The sequence below is a fragment of the Python bivittatus genome, unplaced genomic scaffold, assembly GCF_059951505.1.
Source record: "Python bivittatus isolate LINGU-HERP-01145 unplaced genomic scaffold, Pbiv_v1 ctg000440_np1212, whole genome shotgun sequence".
Lineage (NCBI taxonomy): Eukaryota > Metazoa > Chordata > Lepidosauria > Squamata > Pythonidae > Python > Python bivittatus.
Genome location: NW_028277063.1, coordinates 1,833,717 through 1,856,685, shown reverse-complemented (window position 1 = coordinate 1,856,685; position 22,969 = coordinate 1,833,717). Strand labels below are relative to the sequence as shown.

At 41.9% G+C, this 22,969-nt stretch overlaps 1 protein-coding gene across 1 annotated transcript in view; it reads right to left on the bottom strand.

Annotated features, from left to right (window-relative positions):
• Window positions 1-428: 428 nt before the first annotated feature.
• LOC107326225 (integrin alpha-D-like) overlaps window positions 429-22,969 on the bottom strand; it is a 36,112-nt gene continuing 13,571 nt past the window's right edge. Inside the window, exons 6-30 of the mRNA XM_025169205.2 lie at window positions 22,666-22,793; window positions 21,488-21,636; window positions 21,252-21,405; window positions 19,654-19,792; window positions 17,818-17,906; window positions 16,202-16,331; window positions 15,965-16,101; window positions 15,407-15,547; window positions 13,395-13,598; window positions 13,150-13,280; window positions 12,260-12,423; window positions 11,392-11,543; window positions 10,635-10,766; window positions 9,594-9,667; window positions 8,855-8,996; window positions 7,485-7,595; window positions 6,799-6,881; window positions 6,631-6,714; window positions 5,026-5,098; window positions 4,107-4,214; window positions 3,304-3,381; window positions 3,032-3,154; window positions 2,626-2,724; window positions 1,453-1,563; window positions 429-806 (exon numbers count right to left, since the gene is read on the bottom strand). Coding sequence (XP_025024973.2) covers window positions 705-806; window positions 1,453-1,563; window positions 2,626-2,724; window positions 3,032-3,154; window positions 3,304-3,381; window positions 4,107-4,214; window positions 5,026-5,098; window positions 6,631-6,714; window positions 6,799-6,881; window positions 7,485-7,595; window positions 8,855-8,996; window positions 9,594-9,667; window positions 10,635-10,766; window positions 11,392-11,543; window positions 12,260-12,423; window positions 13,150-13,280; window positions 13,395-13,598; window positions 15,407-15,547; window positions 15,965-16,101; window positions 16,202-16,331; window positions 17,818-17,906; window positions 19,654-19,792; window positions 21,252-21,405; window positions 21,488-21,636; window positions 22,666-22,793 — 3,038 coding nt within the window. The 3' untranslated portion in view covers window positions 429-704. The remainder of the gene's footprint in view (window positions 807-1,452; window positions 1,564-2,625; window positions 2,725-3,031; window positions 3,155-3,303; window positions 3,382-4,106; window positions 4,215-5,025; window positions 5,099-6,630; window positions 6,715-6,798; window positions 6,882-7,484; window positions 7,596-8,854; window positions 8,997-9,593; window positions 9,668-10,634; window positions 10,767-11,391; window positions 11,544-12,259; window positions 12,424-13,149; window positions 13,281-13,394; window positions 13,599-15,406; window positions 15,548-15,964; window positions 16,102-16,201; window positions 16,332-17,817; window positions 17,907-19,653; window positions 19,793-21,251; window positions 21,406-21,487; window positions 21,637-22,665; window positions 22,794-22,969) is intronic.

The window sequence follows — 22,969 nt, the reverse complement described above, 5'->3', positions numbered from 1 at the left end:
ATTAATGTGTTATCCAAGCCTACTATATTAGGCAAGCATAGCCACCGGTTTGGACTGCAAATGGGGAACACAGAGCTATTTCATAAGAAAGAAAAAAGCGAGACAGCTGTCTTCCTCCATTCAGAAATGACTAAGGCAAAATTCTTCTCTTTGCCATCCAGTTACCTAAATGCCAGAGGGATGGGGAGTGCATAGACATTTAATGATCTAAAGTATGAACCTTCTCTTTGAGTCAGGAATTTGCAAGCTCCCAAGAAAGCGAGGAAACAAGTACAGCAAGGCGAAGTGGGCTTCTCTCCTGCAATTCCATGTTCCATAATGCTTTTGAATTCCTGCAGAAGTATTCCCCGGCTTCCATTCCAAAGCGGGATAGTTCCCGGATGACTCTCCTGTGTCTCATTCTGTTTCCTGGAGGTATCGATACGTTCAAACCACTTTTGTGGGCAAAAAATTACCACCAGACCCTTGTGTTTTAAATATAAATTTCTCTTGTATTAAAATTATTAAATTAGTTAATTCTACTTGGCTTCTAGCCCTCTCATCTCCTAATCCCCTTCCCATCCATCCCATTCCTTTTCTAGAAGATCCAGAGGTCCTGCCTCTCCATTTTTCGGCCCTTAGCCACTGGCTGTATTAATTTTGTTCCAGACAAGGCAGGAATCCAGGCTTCCATGTTGTACCCAGACCCAGAATCCCCTTCTCCCTTAGGAACCAGCTGAAGTTGGAGGAGCTTGGTCACTGGGAACAGCTGCTCCTGCTGCATTTTCATCCATTTGGGGTGCACGGGTGCGTTTAAAGAATCCAAACTGGAAAGATATTGGGGGGGGGGGTATAGGAAAGAGAGAGAAACAGATTTAAGTTGAGGGAGAAATTGCAATGCACCTCTCAGCTGGACTAAAATAAACTTAACAAGATCTTCCAATCTCTTTTCTACAATCTAAAAGTAGCTGTGAAGAGTACTTAACAGGAAATCTGTTCATTGCATCTATTTTACCCAACAGCTTTCCTAAGTCTTGAAAAGACCCAGAGCATACAATTTAGATGTGCTAATATATATGAATGTATGCAAATCTAAGCAAACTTGAAGTGAAAAATCCAATTATGGTTCTTCCTGCCAGACCATATTATAGGGGGGTGAGATTTTCTGGTGCAGTATGTGGATTGCCAAATATATTTAAGGGGATAATGATGTTGTTCTATCTTACAGCATACGGGGAATACAGCATATGTACATACATGCTGTATACATATAAGGATATCCCTTCATTTCTAGCTGATGTTCCTGCTGAAAATCAAGCCCTACTTGACAATAAAGTAGAGGAGGAGCCTTTGCTGAAACCAATCAGGGTTCTGGGATTGATTTAACGGAGAGATGGGAATAAGGTCCCATAAGCCAAGGTCCTAGCAACACCCACATCAAATTGATTGACAGCACAACCAACCAGCACAAACCTTATACAAGACAGCCACTAGAATGGCTAAAAGCACAATGCCTCCAATGATGCTGCCAATGATGATGGGAACAGGATTGAACGGCGAAATCAACTCAATTTCTGTGGTGATCTGAAAAGGAGAGCAATAGGAAGCTGAAGCCTGTTGCCCACAACCATCGGTTCCAGTACCAGGAATCAGTTTACCCAGAAGACGGCTTGCTAGATTCAACTGCAAAACTGCTCAAAAGATAGCCTAGGAGACTAGGAGAAATTATCCTTTGCTGCACACTCATTATGTTATTCCCCTTTGGGGTAAGCGTCATTATGTAATGTGCAAAAAAAGGAGGAGGAACAGTAGACAAGGGACTGAAAGGCATGAAATAAGAAAAAGAAAATGAAACATGAATAAATCGAGTTTATACAACACCATTCACTATAACTCTCTGTACCTTCCTATCCTTGCTTGTACCCTGTCCCTACACCACTTAATGTGTTCTTTAAGCTTCTCAACTCTTTCTTTCTGAGGATCTCATTAGTTCCAGTCAACCATGACCTCCTCACTCTTCCTTTTCTTCTCAATCATTCATTCTTCCTTCATGTATTTGTTTTGTGCTTCAGTCCTCATTCATTCTCCCTCTATGACCCAACCACCTCAATGTTCTTTTGTACCAGTCATTTGCTTTTACATTCAATCCACATCCATTCAGTTCCCATTCATTCTTGGCTCTCTCTTCTCTTGCTTTACACTCACACATCTTCATTCCCCCAAGTTCAGCTTATTATTCTGTTTCTCCTGACAAACCCAACTCTCGCTTCCATATAACCAAGTCAGCAGACACATGCTTTTATAAGCAGCCATTTCTGTTCCTTTCAATAAACATCCACTCATCACAACAGACCACACACTATGGCAGGAAGCCAAATCAGCTATTGTGGAAACCCTTTAGCCTCCCACCTGGTTCTTCTCCATTGCCCTCACCACACTTCCATTCCCTGCGTTTAAAGTCTATAACAACAAATCCACTCTATGAATCTGACGTTCATGAAAGGCTTTGCCCTAAGAAAGTTGGTTAGTCTTGAAGATACTACCAGATACCTTGACTCATTTGTGGCACAGACTAATACAACTTTTCCCCTCTATTTCCACTGTTCGACCCATATCTCTCTTTCGTCAACCCACCCTGCTAATTACCTGGCTGAAATGGAAATCCTCTCGTTCATTCAGGAAAAATCTGGTCTCATCCACTCTTATGGATGCCTCGCTGCGAAGATGAACTATTTCGGACTTCAGCTTTAGAATTGATAAACAAATGAAAGAGATTAACATAATTTGGTTCTCAGCTTCTCTCCTCCTTCCCTTTTGCTTAGCTCACTACTCAGCTTACTAAAAAGGAGAGCTTTTTTTTCTCATTTTCCACATATGAATCCCAACTCAAACATCTAGGATGGGTGTGATGGCTGTTGTAAGCTTTCTCCTTACAGGGGTCATGAATAGGAAATACTTTAAAATGCTTTCTTTGCTCAAGGCATTCAGTAGAAATGTACCTTCGAAACAGGACGATGTAATAGCCCTACTATCTGATAGAGGTGCCACTTACTTTGAAAGATTCATCTTCTCTGTAAAAATCTCCAGAAAAATTGAACATGATCCATTCTCCCTTAGCAAGACTACTGATAAAGCAGTGAATTTTGGGGCAAGCAACAGCTCCCAGACAGCCTCTCTGTCAAAAGAGGAGAAGAAAAGAGAATTGGTATGACCACTTGCTATCTCCACCTCAGACAAAAAGACATCTCAGCTTCAGATGAGGGATATCTTCTCATAAAAATAGAAATGTACCAGTCCCAAGGAAGCTGCATACCAGGTTCTTACCGTGATGGGTTTCGTGCTGTTCTTCCTGTGGATTCCCGTTCTGAGAGTGAACAACGGTGTGCATGAGAAGTTATTTATCTAGGGGAAAAAAAAATAATTCTGCAAAAGTGGAACTTGCAAGAAAACATACTAAGTGGTGCTCTGAGAGAGATCTCTGGGGCTTTGAAAGAAACAGGAATATCTCAAAGCATTAATGTCAACAAGCAAATGAACATTTCAAGGTCAGTCTTATGAGGAAAAAGGATGATTAGCCCTTCCTTTTCGCATGCTGGGAAAAAGAGGTTCAAATTACTCTCAGAGACTCTGCCTTAATGAATTCACTAAAAAATGAGTGCTAGAGTTTTGAATTATTCCATTTCCAATATTCTATATATTAGCCCATTACCTTTTTGACAGTAACCCTAACTCAGGAGATTCATCGTGATTCTTTCTGGATATTAGAAGCGTGGTGGTTACTAATGTTTATGATTTCAGCCAGGTATGTCTTCTGTGTCTCCCGCAACAACCAATCTGCATTCTGTGCGGACTGAACTTCCTACCCATGACAAAGCCCCCCAAAAGTATTTCTGCAAGCTTGGACTTCCACAAACTAGATGACACCACTCTCCTTCAAGTGCTGTTTTAATGACACAAGCACAGACATGCAGGGAATATGTTTGCTACTGGTATATATAATACACTTCCAGAATATGATAATACTAAGTCTTTCCTCAACTTTATAGTCTCTCTCCCCACAGAAATTATTCAAATATTCTCTCTTGCAGGAATTCTAATCAACCAGCTTCCCTCAGCAATCTTCTTACCACATCACTGTAGGATGGGGTTACATTCCAGAAGAACCCCTGTTTTGTCTTTAAAGGAAGCTCAAAAGTCACATTGACTGCAGTAGAGTTTGAGTCCAAATTTCTCACCTGCCAGAACAAAAAAAAAAATTGAATAAATTTGGAATAAATGGAAGCAGGTAGGGAAGAAAATGTTGGCAGAGTGAACATGTCAAGGGATTAAAAAGTGTTGGGAACAAACCATTCGTAACAGAAAATAGTAGAGTGAATAGATTTCCACGTTACTCCTGTTAGATTTCAATATGCTTGAGTGATAGCTTCATGTAGCTATTAAATTTTTTTTAAATCACTTTCTTCCATAGAGAGAGAAATTCTCTGTCCACCAGAACAAAGACCTCTCATATCTTAAAGACCATGGAGAGATTGTTTATTGTAGATATGTATGCAAAGAGAGATGGATAGCTGGAATGGTGGATGGGTTAAGTAAAGGAGTATATGCAGATTTATTTATTCATTTTGTAAGCTATGTTAGCCACCCCAATCATATCATTCTGGGTGGCAAACAATAAAGTAAAAACACAGTGGAAAAGTAAGATCACAAAACCCCCAATACAATATTAAAAAATATGCAAATAAATATACAGGCGGATGCCCACGACCAATCAAATGGAACTAAATGGACTAGAATAGGAAGGTTTTAACACTCTTCTGAAATGTGAGAAGGGAAGGCACAGCTTGTTTGAAGCCTGTTTCTTAGTATGAGGGCCACCACAAAGAAGGCCTTCTGCCTCATCCAAGTCCCACAGACTTCATGAACAGGATGGACTCTCAGCAGGCCTGCTTAAGAAGACCGGAGCAGATGGATGGAATTAACTTTGTCAAGACAGATGTGGATTTAGTTCATTAGTTATTAACAAACAAAAAAAAGCAAGTCCATTACCTCATAGCTATGTGTAAGTATTTTCTTCTCTGGGCTCTCGGTAGAGAAGTTGAGGTATGTAATGGATTTAAGCCTAGAGGGGAAAGGAGAGGCATTCATTTGGATCATGAAAGGGGCAGGCTTTAAATTATCTGATATTAATTTGGGAAAAGTGGCATTCGTTTGGGCACTTCAACATGGCACGGAAGGCCCATCATCATAGAGTTGCCACAGGAAAGAATGTTACTAGTTGGGTTTTAGAACAATCATGTAGTCACCAGAAAAGATCGGAGACTATGGAACAGCACCATGTTTTATATAGATCCTCCCCCTCACCTGGCATTTCTAGGTAGAGTGGAGAAAGGCGTTCTTCTGAAATTTTAAGAGATCTGCCTATGAGCAACCTTTGCCAAATTTTTACCCTCCATTGGACTATAAATACTATCTCCACTGGCTGGAGTTATGATATTTGTAGCCCAACACAACTGGAGGGCAGAAAGTTGGCAAAACTTGATGAATCTAGATTAGTGTTTCTCAACCTTGGCCACTTGAAGATGTGTGGACTTCAACTCCCAGAATTCCCCAGCCAGCCTTGCTGGCTGAGGAATTCTGGGAGTTGAAGTCCACACATCTTCAAGTGGCCAAGGTTGAGAAACACTGATCTAGATAATCTGATTCATTGTATAGGAGTCTTCTCATCACATGATTTAGACATGGCATGCAAGTAGGTGTTTTTTCTCTTGAATTACTTAGTCTTGAATTGAAGCTCAGTAGCTCTGTGTGATGTCTTGTTGTTCAATCTTTGCAAAAAAACCCCACACACAATTGGATAACATACAGTATTTGAGCCCTCCTCCACTTTTAAAAAGAAGCCTGCATTCCTTTGAGGTCCACTAGGGCAGCGTTTCTCAACCTTGGCAGCTTGGAGATGTGTAGACGTCAAGCTGCCAAGGTTGAGAAACACTGCACTAGGGTGTTCTGTCATAGGGTGGGCAAAGGCAGGCACTGCCTTAGTAGAAGAGCTTCTGTCTGGCACCAGCTGGCATTGACTGGTCTTACTATTAGCTACTTTCAACTGGAGGCATAGAGCCCTGGAGGCGTTTCATATTATAATTAGGCAAGTTGTGACCTAAGTCGCTTTGGCTCCACCGACCCTTTTGTTTTTCCTGGAACTGATTTTTCAAAGACTGCAGCACCTCCAGTGCTTCAGGCCAAAGGCTCATCTAGACGACCTTGTTTTCTCCAGTTCTAACTCTGTATTAATTAAATTTATATCCCACCTTTCATTCCAGACCTCAAGGCGGTATGTATAGCAGTCCTTCCTACTATTTCCTTTAACAACAACTCTGTGAGATAGGCTGAGCTGAGAGTGTATGACTGGGCCAGAATCACGCTGGGTTGCCTATAACGTGAAGTTCCTGCTGCTAGTCCAGCCCCACCCCGGCTCTTGGGCTGGGAAGGAGGGACTGGGCCAAAGTCAACCAGGGAGCTTCCGTGGTTGACAATGGATTAGAACCCAGGTTTCCCAGCTCCTACTTCAACATCTTCACCACAAACCAGGGTTATTCCTGGGAAATGGGCTTTGGGGAAGGATGGAGGAACCGCAGAATAGGGAAGCAGAATTACCCTTTCACTATGATGTTGATGGGGTGCAAAACAGGTAGCTGGCCAGTAGCCTCATTGTTTTCCTGCATGCTGCTCTCATTCTGACTGGAAGACCAAAAAGGAAAACGCAGTTAGGAGAGGCCAATCAGAAACTGTAGAGGGAGGCAGATGCTCTGTGGATGTCCTTACCTGTGCGCACGGACGATGAAGTATACAAACTTGTCATACCAGGTATCACCTCTGGAGGAGCGGAAGGAAACCCGGAGGAAGGCCTTCGAGAGTGAATATCAGAGATGGCTAAGTCTGTAAGCATGTCTTTTCCCGTTCAACCCCACTTCTGGCTTTGTCTGCCCCTACTTTATCTAAAACAGCTTCCCCCATATTGCAGCACCCTAAATGTTTTGGATGTCGATTCCCATTGCCTCTGAGACCTCACCACCCTACGCTGTTGGTTGTGGTGGTAGCTCAAAAAGCACAGCTTGGAGAAATGATTCACATTTGCCCATTTCTCCTTCTGTTATGGAATTGATTTTGTTTCCACTGGTAGCAGGGAGGAGCAAGGGATGAAGTTTGCTGTTCGTGCTCCATCTCTCAATCCCTATTCAGCTTTTCTCCTTTTAAGATTACATCACATCATGATTACATTTATAAACATACAGATTAGAAAGGTTCTCTTTCAAAAACAAAACTATGTTGAATCCTGTCTCTTCTCTACACAGTAATTGTGCAGAACCGGGCACACACAGCTAGCCTCGCTTATATTGGCATCTTGCACAAGAACATCTTGTTCTTCACATTTCCTTATCGTTTTTACACACTTTCATTCTCATGACTGTTCTTTGCTTCCCTGCTTGACTTCATTTCCCATTTCTTACCTGAGTGCCTCTCCTGAGAGCGGGTGGCCTGAAATGGCAGGAGCTGTGGCGTACGGATGTATTTCCTTGGGATCCCTGCATTTGACAAGCCGGGAACAGGCGCCAATTTGACTTGAAGCAGAGAGAGAATTTTGAAAATATCAAATCAGGCCCAGGAAATATAAAGGAAAGTGATATATAAGAACCAGGCTATCTGAAAACCTGTACAGTCTTTTGCAAGTCTGCCCAGGCATGCAGATCTTCAGGAGACACTTATTCCTCAGTCCTACCTTTGTCAAAAGCACATTTAATAGGAACACATGCCTTCTTCAGGAATGCTCCCAAATTATGGAACTCTCTACCCAACCCCACTAGATCCAGCTAATCCAATCCCTGTTATTTGTCTGCCGGCAGGCAAAATCATTTTCTTTTGGTTGGCCTTGGACGTGTTAGTAAGTTTTGGTTGTCCAAACTGAGAAAAATCTGGCTGTGTTTTAAATCAGGTTTTATTTGTTATTCTTAATTGGTTTTTGTCATTGAGCACCATCTCCTGGCAGGAGCATGAAATCTACAAGCCCAGAAACTAAATAAAAATAGTTACCACCTGTTCATCCACACCTAGCAGATTCTACCTAAACCATTTAGTAGGTGGATGCCTTAAGGGAGCTGAGAGTCTTTTCTTCATTAACATAATGATGATGAAATCTCTGCTGTAAATAATTCCAAGTGCTGGATGGTGGGGAAAAAAGTTATGTGCAATTTTTTATGCACATAAAAAGCAGTCAGAGCTTCAATCCCACCATTGTGGCTACCATCTTGATGTTTTTGACTACACCCTATGGTTACCCCTGAAGTCCCTAATTTTTCCTCCAGGGAAGATGGAAGCAACTGATGGAGGACAGGGAGTAATTCTGAACAAAAAGTAAGTGAAAGTGGGAAGAATTAAGTAGCCATCCCTAACTACTGTTTGAAACTAGACTGCTATCTTCAACTTCTTCAGGCTGCTATTTTTTCCAATAATTAAGGAGAAATTAATATACAGCTGCGTAGATTGGCTGCTTAGGCCCATATCAGCTTCAGACTGTTTTGCAAGGGAATGGCAACAGACTGCTGTGGAAGGGGCTTGCCATTGTCATCTTCTGGGGGGAATTTTTCCAGACTTCTCAGTCTAGTCTTGACCTCTGAGTTTTCCTAATACTCTCTCATTTAAGCACTCACCTGGTTTGATGCTGCTTAGCTTTTCCTAGATCAGCCAGCTCAGCAAGGTCATACCTGCTGGGTGACCCTACTGATGACACCTGAATTCTGACCTACAAACCTCCAGCATCCCCACCCTAATCCCCCCATTCTTTTCCTCCCCACCGTAACCCCAAAGAATTCATCAAACTTACTTGAAGAACTGAAGCTCCCTGGAAGGACAAAACAGAAGAGTACTGAAAGGAAATGGAGGGCTCATATGCCAATTCTCCCAGATTTTCTAGTTTCACTGTTAAGTTCAGTATGAAATTTGGGTTCAGCCTCAGTCCTTTAGATCTGAAATACAACAATGGAAAATATTTCCTCAATACCAAGGACCACTGGTGACTTCCTGTCTCTTTGTCTCCACTTCCCTACATCTGGAAAATAGAAATAGTCACTAAATCTATTACATGAATTACAAGGAAATGACTGCAACACCTTTTATCCAATGGCCAATGTTATCAGAGCACAAAAGCAATTAAAATGGGCATTTGGTGTGCTGTCCTTTATTGCAGACCACTAAACTCGCCGTCTCCAGCACAAGAGGGCTGATAGAAGCAGATACAGGACATGATCCAAGAGGTGCATCTCAGACCCTATTATATAAGGGAATTCTGGGAGAAACCTCCAGAAAGTACACTGGAGTCATCAACACATTCATAGGCTCTGGTGTTTTAGATACAATTTCACAATGAATCTTGGGTCCCTCTCTCAGCTTGTGCACAGCTTCCTACCAACCAGAGGTAGCATTTCTGGGTGTCCTGTAACCATCCAAGTGGATGGCTGAGATGCATCTCTTGACTCTTGCACCATATCATGTCTTTCCACAGGATCCGAGGTCACAATAGCAAAGGACAGCATTAAAAACAATGGACACCACACGTTACTCACCCTGAAAAGTTAAAAGATACAGAAAGATCAGGCGCACACACACCATCCTGACCACAGTCTTTCTGGAAGGGAACCTGACAAAGTAAGAGAGAAGCAGCAATGGCATGAGCAACATAGGCTAACATACAGAAGGAGCATTCTTCAGGAGGGCACAGATGGAGGCAGGCAAAGGCACAAATTGATGTACAGGTGGGCAGGATCATACATCTGACACAAGATAGTTTGTATTAAGAGTTCCCCAAGCATTTTACTTCTTTAGGAGGATGGACTTTTCCTATCTTCTCATTATGAAATCTGTTTGATAGTTTTCCTCTATGGACATGAGGAGAATCCATATGATCACACAATTATAACCACTAACCTGTTTCAATTTAGCCAGGTTACAGCATACCAGAACCCTTCATACCTGTGAGATGCCTTCACAACTAACATGCATGCCTGTGAGAGATTGTGGGTAAAGCAATGGGTAAGTCACCTGACAGATTATCTCACAGACCACAATTCAGCCCAAGTAGAGAGAGATTTAAGAGAAAGCGTTTGAGAGACTCCACCTTAGTGAACTTATTATAAATGAGACCGGGGACTTATTACAGTTTCCAAGATTCTGTATTTACCCCGACCCCATTAAAGGTACCTTACTGATATCTGCAGTTCTTGCCAGCTCTGTGGGGCTTGACAATACCAAAGCCCTGGATTTATTACAAACTCAGCTTCTGTAGGAGATGCAAAGGACTCTCTTTTGAATCGATTTGCTTACAAATGTGCCTGCCAATTTGTTTCAGGAGGTGAAAATGGTGTAAAACAAGAATGATGGCTAAGCCAGTGGGCAGACACTTGCATTTAGACTGGGGCCAGCCACCTTCTCTCCTCCAAGCCTACCTCGCTTGTGAAGATTACCAGTATGCACATCATCCCCAGCTCCTTGGAGTAAAGGCAAATTCCAAAGAGATGGAGTGGACTGGCACGAAGTCATAAATGCTCAGGACGGAGGTGTTAGTTCCTGATAAAGAAAGTGAAAGAGCTGGACTATAAAAAAAATACCTCGACGTCAGTGGAGGTTTTTGTCTCAGGGTGAAGGACGGGTCGGAGGTTCCTGTCAGAGGCGTCTGGTTCTTCCTGCACTGAGAAGTTTGTCTGCAGCACAACTGGAGAGAAGGAGTCATCCAGGCAGACCTGGGGTCAATTAAAAAAGAGATTCTGGGGATCAGAAATTTCTACTCAGATCAGCGCATTCCTCGAATCATTCTACCAATAATTCTTACAGCTACACTCCTAACAGCAGGAGCGTCAACTGTATCCGTTCTCCAATTTCTCACAAAGCCATTTGAAGCCAACCTATCTTGATTTATGGGTTTGAAGATAAAGGAAGATGTAGATTAAATGAGGGACTGAAGGGACTTGTACAATATCTAAGAGGGAGGAGGGACTATAAAATTGTAACTATCTGATCAAAAGAAGGTCAGAAGTCATTATATTTCTTAACTTTAGGGTTTTTTTCTTCTCTTTTTTCATTTCTTGCATTTTCTTTCCTTTTTTTTAATTCATATATATATTATATATATATATATATATATAAAAGGAAAGATTAGCAGTATCTAGCAATCATTAAGAGTGGAGGAGGTGTGTGGACTAAAACCACAGTTTCCATGGGTTCTCCAAAGAAGCTGGAAAATGAAGTTTGGTGAAGTGTAGTTTGTGAAATCCTTGATGCTGCCTTCTTAACAGATCTATACAGACACAACTACAATTCTTAGCATTCCCTTCTGGGCACTCTGGATAAAGGCATAATTGTGTCTACCTGAGCCCACAGGGTCTTGTTGACACAGATGGGCATAACTCCAATTCGGACAGTATCTGAAAAACTGGGTGCCTCATTCTCTAGCATCAGGCGTGGTAAGGTCTGCTTAACATCAAACTTGAGGATGAAGGAGATTATGGCTCTCAGAGAACCTAGTAAAAAAACCAAAAGGGTGCAAAGGAAGACAGGAAAAAAAAACCTGAATCAAAAGGACATTGACTGAGAGAATGTGCCAAACAAGGTAATGAACGAGTTAGCATCCAGAGAAAGATTTTCAATTAATTTGGGAATAAATTGCTATTTATAATTGTTTTAGATCAGTGTTTTTCAAACTTGGCAACTTTAAGATGTGTGGACTTCAACTCCCAGAATTCCCCAGCCAGCAGTTCTGCCCTTATATCCTGGCAAGCCATGAAGGAGCCTTACAATTAACAAAAAAAAATCCCAAAAGATTAAAAGTTAAACATTCAGATTAACAATAAAATAATATTGAACTCATATCTTTACAGATTTTCTAAAACCTGATTGAGTGAGGCTTAAAAGATGAAAATCACAGTGGTCGCTGCCATTTTATGCCATTTTGTACAAGGGGATTGCATATAATTTAATGTACAGAACCCAAGGATTTTTGGAACTGAATTCTTACGGAACTGAGGACTGTCCAGAGTAGATGTCGTTACAAAAGGACCATTTTGTTAATGGAATGGAAGAACAGGTAAGAACAATGATGAGAAACAGAAGTTGTCAGATGGAAAGAATAAGGATTACAAAGAAAATTATCAACACCTAAGAAGTAAGGGAAAGAGGAGAGTCCTAAACCTAAAAATTAAGATTACTAAGCAAATGAACAATCATACTGAGATGTTACCAGAGTTCCAATTCGTGCTGAGTAGATTCAAGGTGAAGCAAAGACTGACTTTCCCACGAGGACTAACTCCAGAAACTTTCCTGCTTCCACAGTTTGGGTCATCCAGGGGGACTGAGTGAGGGGAGAATCTCAGTGAAGTGAGGACGGTAAAAACAGGCCGGGATCTGGAAGGCAGAAGAAAGGTGTTGTGGTCTTTCTTAACAAACTGTCTTCCCAAATGCAGAGATCTCTGATCAGACCTAGTCTGGACAGTGGGAGAAGTACTGTTTCACAGTCCTCATGTATCTCTATCATGCAGCACAACTCCTCTTTTACCATTAACAAGAGTTAAGTCTCTTTTGAGTCAAATTTAACTTCTGGTGACTTCATGGACCCATTCATGTAGTTTTCTTGGCAGCAGGAAGTTTGCTGCCATTGCCTTCTCCCAAGTTGCCTAGCCTACAGCCTTGCTCTCTTCCCTGGTGGTCTCCCATACAAGTAATAACCACATCCAGCCCTGCTTAGCTTCTGAACCCAGACAAGATTGGCTAGATGCTGTCAGCTGCTGTGACCCCACAACTAACAACAGGCGATAGCAACTGTCTCAGCTCACACTGTAGGTTCCAAGTCAATTTGAAACCACTATTGTGCCACAGGCTAAGCCATGCCCCAAAGTTTTTTTTAATTATTACTTTTATTGATTTTAATCCCACCCTCAGATCTTTTGACATAAGGTGATTATAACACACACACACACACACACACACACACACACACACACAGAGCCAGGCTGTCCTAAGTTGATGGAGATGTTATCAATGCACTTTGCGCACACACACCCTGCACAATTAGGCTTAATGCATTTATTCCTGCCCTCAATCCATGCCTATTTCCACCCCACCCGTTCTTACCGAAGCAGCACTGCACTTCCAAGAGCCCCAACGGCTAGGTCGGTCAGCTCATCCCTGCTCAGATCCAACCTTCCCTGGATGGATTGCCCAAAAAACTGGAGCATAGGAGAAACAGAGATGGCAGAAATCCGCTGCATGGAAAAAGGAAGTAGGAAAGAGACCATTAAGACTGGGGCGCATCAACACAGGTAGAGAAGCTTCAATCTGCTATCCTTACCTTTCCTATTTTTGACATTTGGACTTACCTGGCTGTACGTTTCCTTCAGTCTGCCTGTTTCACCTAGGAAGATGTAAATGGCCCCTCGATCTTCATCCTCCATGGGGGCTCCTACGGCCACATCGGTAAGGCCATCACCGCTCACATCCCCTAATGCGGAGAGAGCTGCCCCAAAACGGCCTAGTCCATTACTTGGGACTCCATGCAATGTCTGAAGGTGAACAAGCTTACCCTGGAATGAGGCATGTGACTTAGTTAATGTATTTTTATTCTGCTGCTTATAAACAACTTTCAAGGCATCTCATACAGTTGACCTTACAAAATTGCAAACTAACCAAACATTTCTATATTTGAGCACTCACATCAAAGCATGCTCATTAAAAGCATCTGGGTAGATGAGCTAATATTGTAAGACTCAAAGCAGTGCGTGGATTAAACCAACATACAGTAAATTCTTGTTATTTGCAGTAGTTATACTTTATAAAAATGCTGTGAACACTGCGTTAGTGAATACCAAGTCATTGTTACTAGGGAAATACAGTGTTAGGTTCCTATGAGATTCTGGTCACATTTTTGTCAACTAATCAATACTAATCAATAATTTTGTTTTATGCCTGCTTCTGTTTAAAGATACCTTATTTAATGTATATATATTTCTTACAAATAAAGTCCTAAAAAAACCCCGACAAAGTAAGCATTTCAAAGTGTTATTAAAAATTCTTACTTTTGATGGCCATTTTAACCAGCAAGATCACTGAGAGAAGGTAGACATGCGCAGAGCAGCGACTCAAAATTTTTGCCACTCTGTCATGTCTGCAAATAATCATGACAGCATTGGGAGTATTGTTTTCAGGGCTACAAATCAATTTTAGTGAGCAGGCAAATATGCAAATATGGAACCTGCAAACAACGAGGATTGCCTGTATACAATTTAGATTTTTAAAAAAGAGTTTGGCATCTGAAGCTAAAAAAACGAAGTTATGTGATATAGGTAGTCCTCACTTAGCGACCACAATTGGGACCGGAATTTAGGTCGCTAAGTGATGCTGTCGTGAAGCAAATCATCATGTGACCACTTCTCTTAGCGACTGCAATCCTGGCACTCCCTGCTGCCATTGTTAAGCAAGAACTGTGGGTTGTTAGGTGAGGCAAGTTCTTGCCGGCTTCCCACAATCAAGTCAGTGGGGAAGCCGGCAGGAAGTTGCAAGCCACAGGCGCTGCTGGATGTAGGAGGGAGCTAGGGGGTGCATGGGAGGGTCAGGGAGGATGTGCAGGGGTGCGGTGCATGTCAGGTGCATGAGGGCCTGTCAGGTGCTTGGATTTTCAGCCCCAGAGTGGAGAGGCTTCTGAAGCCTCTCCACACTGGAGCTGAAAATCCTCCATGGCTGAAAATCCTGCTTAGATTTCAGCATGGGGCATTTTCAGCCAGCCCCCAGAACTGAAAGGACTCTCTCTCGTCTCTGGGGGCTGGCTGAAAACGCCCCAGGACAAAATTCTGCTTGGATTTCAGCACAGAGTTCTTTCAGCCAGTCCCCAGAGATGAGAGGGAGTCCTCTCAGCAAGCGGCAGCAGCTTGTGACCTTCCCTGTTGGCTTCCCCATTGACTTTCTGAGGAAGCCAGCAGGGAAAATTGCAAATGGCGATTACCTGATTCTGAGGCACTTGGCAACCGGTCATACGTGTGAACCGATTGCCAAGGGCCCAAACTGCAATCACGTGACTGAGGGGGTGCTGCAATGGCCATAACGTCAGGCACAGATTGTAAGTCCCTTCATTCAGCACCATCATTCAGTGAACGGTTGCTGAATGAATGGTCACTAAGCGAGGACTACCTGTAGTCAGAGAGCTGTGAAGGAGAAGGCCTGAAGACTTTGTTATGATCTGTCTCCATTAGCAGAAATAACTGAAAAAGAGCCTGCTCAGATTACCAAGCATTTCCTTAAAAAAATGAACAGGTAGAGTGAAAGATGATTCACCAAACGTGAGAAAGCTTCTCCCCAATCTTAGACTTCTCTTCCTGCCTCCAATGGTTTCACTCACCGTGTTGCTGATGGAGGTGACTTGTACAATCCCACCTTGGCTTCCATTGTAGTAAAGAGGAGCCCCAATTAGAAGGAGATCAGTGTTTCCATCTTCATTTAAGTCCACAGAGGCAAGTTCAGCACCAAAGTAAGAACCCACCTGAAAAGAAGAAAGTACACTCTGTGGGATCACACAACACACAACACCAGATTAAACTAGGGTTGGGGAATCTGTTGGTCCAGCATTTTGTGGGAATCCAGCCACTTTAGCAGGTTATCCTACTGAGACATTTTAGCATGACAATCCTGTTAAGACATCGTATGATTTATTTGTTTGGCCATCTTGGGTTATAAAAACTAGATCTTGCTAGGTTTGCTAGGACTTAAATGGTACTATTGCCAGAAAGTGAATTGCCACTGAATTGAGACTAGATATGAATTTAGACTATGACTATGGAAACCCTATCCTTGATACAAAACAAAACTTTTATGAACTTTTTAATGAACTTTTACAATTCTTCCACCCACCATGTGACACCAAAGGCTGATCTGCCCTCCGTTTCCTGCCCTCCCTTACCTGCTGACCCTGAATATTCCCTATTAAGTGTCCACTCTTGCTTTCAAAGACCAGGACTTGGCCAACGTGCTGGTACCGAGGAGCTCCAGTGATGTAGAATTTCCATTGGCCAAAGCGAGCTAAAGCCACAGAGTAACCTGTCCAGCAAAGAGAATAAATGACCAACGGTTCTTGGATTTGGCAAACTTAGGACTTCTGAGCACAGAATGGAGGAAAATGCCTGCCTCCATTACTCACCCATATACGACTCCTTCAAGCTGCTGTAAGGCATGTTCAGGAATTTGGTCGCGGGAGGTTCCCCAAAGGATGCTTCTTCTAACCCCCCAGTCCAGCCATTAGCACCAACAACTCCAGTCACCGCATGTTCCTGAAGAGGAAACCAAATGAACGGGAGATGAAAGAGTGAGAATTCATCTACAGACATCCACTTCTCCAAGTGCCAGAAAAATTCAGGGCAAATGGGAAAGTGCCGGGCATTCCCCACCCCCAAGGAAACTACATGTAGATTTTAATGGCTTTGATTTCTCACTCTCTCCTATGGGTTCAGATCAGCCTACAGCAGGATTTTTAAAAAATGTATATTTCCATTCCCTACGGTAATGGTGAACAAATCATGGGTCTCCTGTGGCCTTCAGTTCCCAAAGCAGGCAGGGCAAAATTTTCAGACACACACACACATTCACACACACCTTTTTTCCCCTTTGGATTTAAAGAAGTTTTATAGGTTAGAATGGGTGCTTAAAACATCCATTGCATGCCTTAAAATCCCAAGTCTCTGCTTTCCAGCCTATTTTCTTTTTAAATATTACTAAGCCTTATATTTGCACAAAATACACCAAATTAGTACTATACATAGTAACTGCTGCAAAGATACTGTATGCCAGTGTTTCTCAAACTTGGCCACTTTAAGATGTGTGGACTTCAACTCCCAGAATTCTCCTGAGGAGAATGGCTGGCTGGGGAATTCTGGGAGTTGAAGTCCACACATCTTAAAGTGGCCAAGTTTGAGAAACACTGCTGTATGCTTTCTAGTGAAAAGGACATACGACTCTCTCTGCAGAAGAATGGTTAATTAAGTTGTGGGAGGATGCTTCAATGTCCAAAATAACTTCATGTCTTAAAAGTAAGTCTGACACAGAATTTAATTCAATTTGGAAATCATTTCTAGGTTATAATTCTATATATGGAGTTGAACCACATCTGAAATTTGGGTTTCTCTTAACATAAATCTTAACATTCTAACTGCATAGGTTCTGTCAAATCAGAATAGATCTCCAGTAGCTTGAACAGAAGTTATTGTAACTTTCAATCTTATTTTATGATTTATACTCTGCTGATTACTGCTGCTGCTATTTATATATTGCTTGGAATTTAACAACGATGTGTGGTTTTCAGAATGATTTATTTAGTCATTTAAAACCAATTAATGACATATTAAAAAGTTGAACCTACTTCTGAGATTCCCTATTTATTCGTTTTTTATTTTTATTTTTCTCCTTTATTCCTTTATTAATCTATCCTTTTTAAATGTTTAATAAAAGTATAATTACATTAAAAATCCCAAAGCCTCAAATAAATCAGACAGTTAAGTTGAACGTGAAAGTGTTTTTTTGCAATTCTGTCCAGGCAGGAAAAGGTTTGTCATTTCCAGGGCCTGGAATCTCTTCCCCCCCACAAAGTTCCACAAATAATGGTAAAAATAGTTGTGGAAAAGGTGCTTCAGAATGGGTTGGTCAGAAGGGAGTTAAGCATCAAAACAATCATCATTAAAACTTCAAGCTGATCTAATCCAAAGATACCACCATATAGTTCTAACTAAGATGCGGTTTAATTTGATGGATACATCTACTCACCGGTGTAAGAAGGGAGCTGAATCCGCCTTGGGAAAGTTCTTTCTGGAAAGAACTGCCAGGCGAGGCACCAGGTGATGTTCCAGAGACCCCTTTTTCAGGGAAGAAAAACAATTAAGACCAACAGTTGGCAGCAGTGCCAAAATACAGCAATACCTCGGTTCACAAATGCTTCTGTTCACGAGCAATTTGGTTCGCGAACAGCACCGTTCGCAAATTTTTGCTTCTGTTCGCAAACTCCACATCGGGTGACGACCACGACCCGCGACCATCTTCCCTGCTCTGACACGTGGTCGTGGCTTCCTCTAGGCGAGATCGCGGTCGCAGACAGACACTTGCTGTGAAGCTTTCTGGTGTCGCCTCAAGCAAGGTTAGTGTTCTCTCTCTTCATACTGTACTGTACTGTACTTTGTTTCATATTTTTGTGGTTAAAAAAAATATATATATATATATGGTTCAAAACGGATTAACCTTATTTACGTTGAACCTTATGGGAAAATTTGATTCAGTTGGCGATCAATTCAGTTGGCGACCACGTTTGTAATGGTCAGAATGGATTAACCTTACTTACATTGAACCTTATGGGGAAATTAATTCGGTTGGCGATCAATTCAGTTGGTGACCACGTTTGTAGAGGTCAGAACGGATTAACCTTATTTACATTGAACCTTATGGGAAAATTTGATTCGGTTGGTGATCAATTCAGTTGGCGACCACGTTTGTAGGGGTCAGAATGGATTAACCTTACTTACATTGAACCTTATGGGGAAATTTGATTCGGTTGGCGATCAATTCAGTTGGCAACCACATTTGTAGGGGTCAGAATGGATTAACCTTACTTACATTGAACCTTATGGGGAAATTTGATTCGGTTGATGATCAATTCAGTTGGTGACCACGTTCATAGGGGTCAGAATGGATTAACCTTACTTACGTTGAACCTTATGGGAAAATTTGATTCGGTTGGCGATCAATTCGGTTGGTGACCACGTTCATAGGGGTCAGAATGGATTAACCTTATTTATATTGAACCTTATGGGGAAATTTGATTTGGGTCGCGACCAGAATCATGGAATGAAGTAAGATTGTGAACCGTACTTGCACGTTGTCCTTTATAAACCATGCAATAGATCTATGCAGTTTTCGAGGGCACCAGCAGCATCTACAAGCTCTGCTGCTTTGAAGCACGTGTGGGGTGTCATGATATATGTAGAAAAGGAAAACAGGGCTGCAGCACCACACCACAAACTTGGCTCTCCGCCCAGTAACATCTATCTCAGCTTGAGAGGCTATGCTTTCTCATCGCATGGAAGGTCAGGCATGCTCTTATATTCCGTTAACTAATAAATAGGAATTATTTTTAAATAGAAACGTTTTAAATAGAAACGTTTTGATATCTCCAACTGATCCTCTTTTTTCATCCTTCTTAGTTTTGGTTTTGACATACAGGTAATTCTTTGGAGTTATGTGAGCTCTCTAGCATCCAGCTGCTTACAGCTGCAAGTAAAGATCATATCCACTATAGCAGTGTTTCTTAACCTTGACAACTCTAAGATGTGTGGACTTTAAATCCCAGAATTCCCATGCTGGCTGGGGAATTCTGGGATTTGAAGTCCACACATCTTAATGTGGTCAAGGTTGAAAAACACTGCACTAGAATAACTGCACATTCACCATTATTTTTGCAAGGAACAGAAGAATGTCCAAACCCCAAAAGATTAGTGCTTCCATGAGCTTGCCAGTAAAAGAAAATTTGGGAATTAAAAAAATTAATCACCCTTGGAAGAGCACCACAAAGAGAGTGAGTAATTGGAAAAGGGTTGAGACTTGATTTCAAACCTTCAATAGCAAAGATCTTATCTTTCAGCTGTTTCTGAAGCTGATCAAGTCCCTCAAAACTTGCCACAGGAAAGACATTTTCATTTGATGAAGCAATTTTGCGCAGCTCATCTTGAGCCGTCAAGAAATCCCGACCAACCTGATACATACAAGAGGGAGAGAGGGAGAGAGATGCATTGGATAATGTGAAGAAATTTGTACTAAATTTCTGGAACTCCACGTTCCCTTTCCTTTCTAGCTGCCAATGAGGCCAATTTCATCCAGGATGTTACACAGTCTTGCAATTGACTTCCAATGAATCTACCGATATATTGTTCCCATAGTCTTCCTTGTGTAAGTCAGAAATCAAGCAGAATGCAGCAGAAACATTTTTATCTTGCTTTTGGACTTATAACTTAAAAAAAGAGCTACTTTTGCTATAAACGTCCTGCCTAATGATGGACAAATGTGGGTGAAGATGGGTGGATTCTCCCTTTGTACTAAGCCATGGTTTGATTGAACCAAGGTTTGCTGAACACACCACAATGGTTGGATTCACAGAACATGCTAAGCCATAAACCAGGAGCACATCACTTCCACAGGCTTGAGGGACACACCATGCTTTGTGCAGCATATCAAGGGCCATCCTCCAAAAGTGGATGGTGACAGGATCCAATCTGGGGGGATATTTCAGAGGTTTCAAGGAGTGAAATTGCCCCTAAATCTCTTCTCCACAAACTCCAAGAAATCAAAACAAAAAAGTGTTGAAACATTTGACCACTGTTTCACCAACAGAAGAGATGTTGGTGGGCCACAAGCAGCTCCTGGACCACAATTTTTGTACTCCTGTCATAAGCTGTCATTTGTAAGAACCTGGATTCACATCTTGCTAAAGCAACACATGACTTGTTTGGTTTTGGCTTAGCAGAATCTGTGAATTCTGCCATTTTCTCCTTCGGCTGCCAAAATAACTTCACTTGTATCAAGTCCTATGCACTTTGACTCTTGAGCCATCTCTGATCTGGGAGACTTTCCTACAAGACTGGTCCTTTAAAGAAGCTCTTGAGCTTCCTACGTTCTTAAACCAACTTTCCCCAACCGGATGCTCTCCAAATAGATTTCAGCTCCTAGAATCATCAACAAGGAGTGGCAAAACAGTTGGAGAGCATCAGGTCGTGCAATATTGGCTTGGATCTTTTGAAAAAGCTCCTGAGGTTGGTAAGTTTTTGCCCAATGTTCTGTAAACACTCCCAGCCTCCCTTTGTAGACAAGAATGCTCAATGTTTCTTTTTTAATAAAATCAGAACTTGACCAGATAGCTTCAGCAACTAGAGAACTCCTGTCTCTGTCTGTATGGTGCCATTACAAATACCCACAAGTCCCTGCTTGCAGTCCACCTAGAGCAGTGTTTCCAACCTTGGCAACTTCCAAATATGTGGACTTCAGCTCCCAGAATGTTCCCCAATGGCCATGTTAGTTGTTGGATTCTGGGATCTGAAGTCCACAGCCAGCATGGCTGGTGATGAGAATTCTGGGAGTTGAAGCCCACACACCTGGAAATTGTCAAGATTGGGAAACATTGATCTAGAACCACTGTCCCACACTATTTCCCTGCATACCCCAATGGCATAGCGGATTATCCCTTTCTTGCTGGCAGCTTCTGTTGTGTTTTCAAATGTGTTCATTTGGTCATTGGAGATGCCATCTGTCAGGACAATGAGGAGTTTCTTGCTGTGAGGGCGCATGCCATGTTTTGCTGTGAAGACCTTCTCTCTGTAAGGAGAACCACAACTGAGTGGGTCTGCAGGGCCAATGGGAGACTTCTCTCTTCCCCGCTCCCTTCCCTGGTACTCACACCACAAAGCGAATAGCAGTAGGAGTGTAGGTGTTTCCTCGGGTACGAACAGTATTGAGGATAACTTCTTTTACCCGCTCTCTAGTTTTATTATAAAATGTGAAATCAAAAACAAGGTAGGGTTCAGTGGAGTACTGAACCACAGCAAACTGGGGATGGAAAGAGAAAAAAAGATATGTATGTATGTGTATACACACACACACACACACACACACACACATATATATATTATTTACATTTTAACATTACATAAGACAAGAAAGAAACAAGAAGATAACAACCAAAAACAGTGTATCTCAGAATTCAGTTATAGTTCCCATATATCCTTAGATGTGTCAAAATTACAGCTATTGTTATTAACATCACATATACTTTCCTTCAGATCCAATAAAAACCTGATTTATCCCTCTGTGAATTTAATATAAAAATTTAATCAGTGACCTTAGTGCACCAATTGTCCAATGACAAATTAACAAAGAATGTCTAATTTTGAGTATTTATTGACTTAGCAGTTAAGACTAAAAATGTAGTAAGTTCCCTTTTTGTCTAATGTAGACCTAGCACCCTTTAAAAATGATATTTAGTGACATCAGTGATACAACCTCTGGTCCTCCTGCACCTATTATGGGATTTATAGATCCACACTGACAACGTTTGGGGGAACTCTGGCAGTTTTCCAGTAGTCATGCCTCCCCTTTCTTCTTGCAGCCTGCAACTGTTAAAAATATTACCACATAGGAAATCCTGTAGACAAGTATGCCTCAATCCACTAGATGTGTTGGACTACCATTCACATCATCTCCAGGATGCAATGCCAAATGTAGAAAGGCAACATGGTAAGTCACCACCACAATAAGTAGCAAAGAATCAAAGTTGTGCAACGGACTGGCCCTAACCACATCCTCCAAAGAGAGGGTGGAGTATAGGAGGTTTCAATTAGAACACACACACGTGCACATGCACATGCACGCACACAGAGGAAACGTGATTGGAGATTAGGCCCGGATGGCTTTAAAAACTAACCTTCAGATTTGGGCTCAGAACGTAACTAGCCAATGTTTGGTTGCATAAAACAGCCCTCAACCAAAACTTAGATGAAGCCAGCATGCAGTTGTTCCATAAACCAGTCAAAATTATCAGCCATGTGCCCTGCATCCCTGAAATCATCTTGCTCTCACCTGCACATCCACCCCAGTCACAGAGTCCATCAGCTTCAGGAAGAAGTTCTGCATGATGTGGAAGTCAGAGTTGCGAATGCTCCCAGAATCATCATATAAAATCACAGCATCCACACCAAATATGCACTCTGGATGGACAAGAGGCAGGAGAGATTGTATGACCCTGGTGCTACTTAGCAAGCTAGCAGACTTTGGTGAGAAAATTTTCCCATGTTTCTCCTATTTTTCCCTCACTACAAACAAAATTAATATATCTGCTTGGTAGCAAAATATAAGGGAAATGTTACATAAAACATGTGTTTAT